Below are 8,226 nucleotides of genomic sequence, written 5' to 3'. Positions count from 1 at the left end.
ATGATGGGAGTCCTGTCGTATATTTATGATTGACTAATTTTTGTCATGGGCTAGGACACTTTCGAAGTTCACAACAAAACGAACGTATACCTTCCTCATGTAGCTTCAAACTTTAAAGAAAAAGACTCCCGTATCACACATTATATACGTTGATCTATTTTATGGTATGGTATTATGTTAATAATTAATTCAATATTATTGCCGTCGAGTACAAGCATGTGTTAATTATTTTCCATACGGAAGCAGTACCTTTTTAAAGATCACGTTAGTATGGCAACATCAGGTCTTTTCAAGAAACATTACAAAGCACATTTCCTATACAGCAAGTACTGTTGTATCCCAAATAAGGTCAGGATACATTTACGTGCTAATCAGGTAGTAGTTGTAAGTTATAAATATAGCAATTCCATAACTAATTCAAACGCAATAAATTTTTAGCTCTGTATGATTGAAGTGGTAAGGTTTTTTCACCTCGACCACGGCTTGATTCAAAAGATAATAGGCCACATCATTTATCACATCCCTATTCTCATACAAAACACCTTTTTCCCTCAACAACTCTCCATCGCAATCCACGTATTTGGTATGTAATTCTCTCATGTCTTTTGATATATATCCATGGGAATTATAATAACAACAATCAAAACTAAAATTACTAAAAATTGCAGAGAAAAGTTCATTTTTCTTGATAAAGATAATTCTGTCTAGAAATATGCAAAAATATTACTGCATAAATTAGTGATGCTAAGTTATATCAAACTCATTATTTTTTCTAAAGTTTATACAATAAATTAAACGGGACATATAGATGGAATTTATGCCTACAACAACATTGCCGTGTATTATCTTGAATCAACATCCAGAAAGAAAAAAGACCAAGGAGTAACGGCCTTGAGTAACTGAGTACCGGTCTATATAGAGGCTTTATTTTTCTAAAGTGTGACTAATTTTATTAAATATAATTATATGATTACATATATTTAAAAATATGTTTAATATATTAGTATTAAGCGTAGTTGAAGAAAAATATTTGAAAATCTTAAAATGAATCGCCTAAGTCATTAATAAATTACCTATTTAATTAGCGTTCGAATTCAATTATGTGCTAAATTATCATAATAATCAGCTAATCAAAATAAACAAAACAATTATACAGCAAATTAAAGAAATTTTGTTTAGACAAGAAGAAAACAATTTTTAAATATTTAATTAAATATTTTAAGTGCTTTTGTTTAACTTGATTGGTTTTAAATGCTCGGGGGGAAGGAGATTATAAACATAAAAAAAAGTTTATGAACGTGGCAAAATAACTGCAAGTGCGTATATACGAAAGTACTTATACATATATTTCATTTGAAATTTATGTTCATATATATACATATACATATATACATATATGTTCAAATGTTGAGATTGAAACATTTGTACAAAAACACCTAATTGAATTGCTGCAACATCTGATGGACAGTTCCAATTTATTTTTGGCCACAAGCAAATAGACAAGCAATTGAGCAAATGGAAATTAGAACAAAATCGCCCTTCCAACATCAAGTACAGAACTAAAATGTTACGGATTCTATTAACGAAATCTACTGGGAGTAGCAAATACATATGTTGAACAATTCAAATTCGACACGCTAACTCATTTACGCCAATGATTTCAAATTTTTTGGTTGTGATGTGTAGCATCACAGAATCTCTGGTATTGCACTTTACAATTGCTAAACAATTAGTTACTAAATTAGCAGAGCAAAACTGAAGTGATATATAATTAAAGCCAAAACCTTTATTAACAGAATATAATAGTCTCAATACGTGCATAAAATATTAATTTTTCAGTTCAGTTCAATTCGATTTTTACTTCTAATCATCCATTCATAGTTAGTACAATGTGGCTTGCTCTTGGCATGAGGATAATAACGTTTATGTGTCAAATATAATTGATTTCAGTAAAATGACAATTGTTCCCTAAAGTAAAATAGAAACTAATTACAATAATTAACAAATTGAAATGCAATTTTACCTTGCAGTTCTTAAGTTTAGTATTTTGAACGAAGGTATGTGTAGTCCAGAAGAAAATGATTTTATTTATTTCTGAATTTGGATTTTTTGATCTAAAGAATAAACATTTCATGAAATACAAATACAATACAAATAAGTTAAGGTATCTGCTACTGGAGCATAGGGCCTCGTTATTATTATAGCCGAACTAGAAAACCTACTGTCCAAAACAGATTTAAACAGAAATGTCTAATTCATTAGTTCTATTAGTTTCTATTTGTTGCCTTTTCTGTATCGTTAAATGGATAATGTAATTTAATATTTTTAAATTGATTTTTAAATACTTACTTAGTTGCCCTTTACAGTCATGAGTTGTTTTTGGTCATGTCAAGTAACCTCTCCCATTAATGACATGCTCATTACTCTATTAATGACTTGCTCATTACTATTAATAATGAATGGCTTCAAATTATTTGCCAGTTGCTTCTTTCACGGATAATGTGGACGTCTTTTCCTTCAGCGGTTGCCGAATAAAAGCATGGGAAGCTACATAATTTTTACGTTATTTAACTATGTCGCAGTATAATACATAAAGCTGTACATTCTGTTAAAATTAATACTTGTATCGAATCATAGATCACGGAATCATAGATTTGACGTAGAATTTTTTTCTTAAATAGTTACTTTTGTAAAAGATCGTGTCAGATCTGTTGATAATCACTTCAAATATTTCATTACATACATCATAAGATCCGTCTGAAATCTCATTTTGTATTGAATATTTGGGAGATTTTAATGTTATATGGCTATACGAGGGCTGCCTTTTACGTCTAACAATTTGGTGCCAAATTGGGACCGTAATGCAGATGACTCATCAATTCATCTGCTTTACGTTTTTAGTGCCCAGAAACGCTTTGGAATGAGCTCATGTGTGGGAGCTCGCTTTGTCGTGGTGGAGGATAATCTTTCTTTAACGGTTGGTTTTCCTCAATTCTTCGAAGATTTCCGGAAAACAAATGGAATTAACTGTAAGGCAGCCTACATATAACATTTTTTATATAGCTGTAATCAGCCTTTTTATTATATTTGATAGGATATCCAAAATCAGATTTACCAGTATGGGAGCTCACATTGTCGTGGTTGAGGATGATTTTCTTTTCACGCTTGATTTTCCTTAATTCTTCTAAGACTTTTGGAAAACAAATGGTTGTGTAGCACTCAGAATTAACTGTAAAGCAGCCTACGTATAATACAGCCGTAGAATACCAAAATCAGCCTTTTTATTATATTTGATTGGATATCAAAATCAGACTTACCGGTATGAAGTGAGGAATACTTTTAGTCGTATTGTTGAAATCTGATTTGAAATCAGCAAAAAACAATAATTTGGTTATTGTTTAATATGTGGTGAATTTGGAAGGTTTTAAACGATACTGATAAACTCCAATTAGTTTATTGACGATTGACTTGAATCTCTCACAGAGTTTGTTCGGAACCATTTAATTTTAAATTTCGATTTAATAAGATTGGTAAAATCCAAAAAATTAAAACGTTTATTATTATTTTGTATTTTAATAAAAAAACGTTAATTATGTTAAAAATAACAATGCAATAAATTATAATAAACAATTTGGTTTATCTTTTCGCTTTTTAATTTTAAAAAGGCTGATATGCAAAAGTTGAACCTTCTGAAAAATTTACATATGGAGTAAGAACGCATAAGCGCACGCAGCAATACATATTTACACAGTTTTATTTTCATAAAAAAAAATTATGATAAAAATTTTATTAAATTATATTTTTTATCATAAAATTACCTCTTCTCGTATATTATCAAAAGATATCAAAATGATTTAAAACATTAAGTAACACGGCAAAATTTAATTTTGTTTTTCTTGCTTTTATTTCAGAAATGAAACATCTTCTGAGCGCAACAAACATTGAGAAAGTGAAAGTTAGTACTGTTAAATAAGAATAAAAACTAAGAGTTATAAAAAAATTTCAGTAATTTATATATATATTAAAAAAACCAAAGAATATAAAACAAGAATTTTATAAATATGAAATAAAAACTTGTGCTATTTAAACGCGATTGCCACAAAAATGTGCAACTCAAGACAGTTCCTGCCGACGTAGTAGGAAGCTCAAGCCAAATAAATGTGAAAAAATAAAATATAAAAGATATAAAAAATTTTGAAATAAACTTTGAAGCAAACAAACTTCAACTTCCAGTAATGGCGGAAAAGGACTTACGTGAACTTGTTGATATGTTAAGTGACACATCCGCGACAGATTTGGAAAACGTTTTTGCCAACTTTTCAACAGAAATGTTGCACCGTGCTAGTGATGCGTTCCAGAGTGGCACAAATTTCGCTACCGAGTTTCTACTTGCTGCTGATTCCTTCATCAACAACACACTGGAGAGAATTTGCTTGGAGCAACAGCAACGCGATGCAGAACAACATAAGCCAAATGACTCAGCTACCAATATCCGGCTACATGTAAGTAGAAACTGTAGTGGTAAATCCTTTTTATTTTATTATATTTACTTTTTTTTGGCTTTAAATCGCAACTATTATTCATTTACTACAAAGGATTTGCATATTATACCACATTTTGCTTAAAGGGAAAATATTTTTAGTTTGCTTTCTTTCAAATATGACGAATCCTCGTCAATATATACATCAATATAACAAAGAAAGAAAACTTTATATATATTTTTAATATCAATCAAAACTTTAAGAATGTCTGTAACAAACCATTAAATTCAAGGCTGAATAATAACTAAGAACTTTATGTTCCTTTTAATTATCCTCAGGATAAATTTATGTGCTCACACACGTGTTATAATTACATTAACCTTACAAAACTCAAACCGAAAATAAACTTGAAATGAAAAATAAACTTCAAGTACCAGAATTTATGCTTCAATTATATATATCCGTAGGATATACCATATTACAAACTTAAAGGGAAATAAAGCAAAAATATTTGGGCGAAATAATCATGAAACTTGTCCTTTTACGACATAACAAGATAATTTGGCATTGAACTAAAAAAAAATAAGATTTATCTTTTCCTCATGATAATTTTCTTTAACAAATAAAAAATTTATTAATTTTCTTCAAAAAAATATCAAATTTAGTTATATATTCACTCAAAAAAATAATTTGATTTATTTAACCAGATTTTAATTAAATCTCTGTTCAAAATATTCTTATTCGCCACATCATATTGGTTTAACCATACTACTTGTTGGTTTTCATATCTTCTTTATCACGTCAGCTAAAATGTCTCTAAAAAAATGATCAGGTCAGTTTTACTAGTATATGGTCAGAGCATATTTTAATTAGTCTGCGTAATATATAAGTTTGACAACGAGAAAACTCAAGCCCTATTTATAACTCGTAAACACATCCAGCATCTGCCGAGAGTGACAGTTGGTGACATTACGATTAATTGGGAGGACAGCATCAAATACCTATGAATCACGTTTGATAAGCGGTTTACTTGACACAAGCATATATGCTTATATATACAAGTCAAAAGAAGTAGTTGCCCATAAACACTGCACTGCTTAACCACTTTTCAAACACAATAAGCTTAGCGTAAATAACAAAAAGCTGATATACAGCCAGATAGCTATAGAAAGCTGCCAAGTCTACTATCCAGAAGCTGCAAGTTGCAAGTTGCTCAAAGTCAGACTCTCCGAAGACTCTTCAAAGTGTCTTGTTATACCCGCATAAATAACATGCTAAGAGACTTTAGAATATATTGATATTCAGATGTCTGAGTTGGTGAATCAGCACGTTTACTCTATTTTATCTGTGGACAGTTTTAAGTCACCCTAAAAACGGGGCTTTACGGGGCTTTATAATATGATGGATCTGATGTCTTTGTATCTGCCTGTGTTTATCAAATTTCGCTGTATTTTTAGGATACTGAGTGTTGGATTATTGTGACTGTCAATTGTATTGAACAGTTTCAGAGCACGATCATTAATGTATTTTTCAACTGAATAGATTCTTTTAAAAAATACATAAGGGACACAGCCCTGAAGCTATTAGCGAAAACTGACAGGCTGTCCTACTTAGCACCATCTAACCTCAAAATAATCTCTAGCCGCACGTGGTAGTACGCAGTAATACATAAGGATAATAGAATAATACATAATACATAATGAGGAATACATAAGTCAGTGAAAAGGTGGGACGCTGCAGAAACCTCCCAACTATCAAAGGGTAGAAGTGCTCAGATGCACTAACTCGAAAAAGACTACCTAAGATTGTAGAGTCAGCTTGCATTTTCAAAATACTTCAATCCATAATACTGGCATACAGAATATTTTTACAAGATTACTATCGTTCAGTGTTAATTTTATTAAAGTTGTGTGTTTTCAAATTATTCTTTAAAAATAAACATATATAAACGTTTTAAATATTTTCATACAACAAATATTATGTTTGTAAAAAACAAAAAAAAAACGCAGAATATACTATGGGTACGACATAATTCGAAGGCTAAGTAACAAGTTCCTTTCCGAAAGAAGACCATTATTCAGTAGACAGGGTTTAGTTTGTTACATTTTAAGACATTTTAAAATGCAGTACCTTCTAACTGCAAGATGTTTTTTTTTTTAATTTTCGATTATCTCCAAATTTATAAAGACTAATCAACAATATCATATTTTTTTTTTTTTAATCTCCGGATTAGCAGACAATTGAAATTTCTGTAATATTTCAGGCCATAATGATCCGTAATGAAACCCGTTATTTCATTACAAGATTCTCCTTTTGAGAATTTAAGAATGTTTTTGTTGAAGTATGGTTTGATCAGTATTTAGCTTTGTCTAACTCTGTCCTATTAGTTTTATACTGGTCCAGCTTAACCCACAAAAGGGTTGTGGACCTGTAAAAACAGTTTTTAATGCATTTCTCATCAGCTTGCTCATTACCTAGAACTTCCTGTGGCGCGGAACTTAATAAAGACTTATCGTATTCCGAGCAGCAAGTACTTGTAGGAGCTCAAAACACTTGTGGATCTGTTTTGACTTGAATGTCCAAGAAGTTAAAAACAATATCATCCTATTAATAGATTTTATAAATTATACTAGTATTATGAAATTATTTGTGTTAACATATAATTCAAAATATAAGTATTTATAAATAAAAAAGTTCAATTTTCCTGTTCTAGAGGAATATATCCAATCATATGAAAAATAAGCTATAATAATATAATTATAAGATATAAATAAAAATATAGCCTTTATAGATTATAAAGAGTTAATAGCTCCCTGATTCTGGTTTGGCAGCACTATTTCAGTAATATATGTCAAACAAATGTGTTATCCAAGAAATTATCTGTGTAGTTTAAGCTCTTTATCATTTTGCAACCAATACTTATTTTGAGTACATTTTAAGTTCAAAGATTTTAAAATTATTATTATTAATTCATATTATTAAAAAGTGCCTTTCTATTTTAATAGTCTGCGTTAGCAGCTGGCTGCCCCGTGTCATTTGATTCCGTACTTTGTTGGCCAAGAACACCACCTGGAAAATTGGCGGTTCTTCCATGTTTCGAAGAATTTAAAGGAGTTCACTATGATACCACACGTAAGTTAATAAAAATTGTAAATAATTAATGTATATATATTATATTTATGTAGTATATATATAATACATATTTAATATATTATTCATGTAGGTATACACATATAATAAATATTATTTAAATAATGCAAAATATTGCATTTATATTATAATATGTATATTATATACAAAGTTTCAACAAAGTAAAAATAAAGTTGTATTTTTTACCATATATCTTAGTAACTATTGAAAATGGGATCCTTTCCCTAGAACTTAAATATATTTTTGATTCTGAGATCAGTGTATTGCTGTTAGCACTTATCTTTTATTATTATTTTATTTTTTTTTTTGATGAATTGACTAAATTATTAACTGCGACTTGTATTCAGTTATTTATATAACAAACAATTCGTTCTTATTTATACTTAATACATTTAAGTGAACAAGTGTTATAAGTGTTGTTTGCAAAAATACATCTGTTCTATATACTTCTCTTGTAAATAATGAAAACAATGTAAATATTTTAACATAACAAAACTCGTACAATTTCATAACAAATTTGAGATAGTTTTAGAGAAAGATATTATTTACCTGGACACAAATACACAATATTTTATCATATATAAAGTGTGTTCTT

General features: G+C 29.4%; 1 protein-coding gene across 1 annotated transcript in view; it reads left to right on the top strand.

The window, feature by feature from the left end:
- Positions 1-3,930: 3,930 nt before the first annotated feature.
- Positions 3,931-8,226, top strand: part of LOC119674602 — a 4,435-nt gene continuing 139 nt past the window's right edge. Inside the window, exons 1-2 of the mRNA XM_038085746.1 lie at positions 3,931-4,502; positions 7,487-7,613. Coding sequence (XP_037941674.1) covers positions 4,236-4,502; positions 7,487-7,613 — 394 coding nt within the window. The 5' untranslated portion in view covers positions 3,931-4,235. The remainder of the gene's footprint in view (positions 4,503-7,486; positions 7,614-8,226) is intronic.

Source organism: Teleopsis dalmanni, chromosome 2 (genome assembly GCF_002237135.1).
Source record: "Teleopsis dalmanni isolate 2A chromosome 2, ASM223713v2, whole genome shotgun sequence".
In the NCBI taxonomy this organism is placed as follows: Eukaryota; Metazoa; Arthropoda; class Insecta; order Diptera; family Diopsidae; genus Teleopsis; species Teleopsis dalmanni.
The sequence above is the reverse complement of the archived record's forward strand: the minus strand, read 5'-3'. Positions and strand labels throughout refer to the sequence as shown.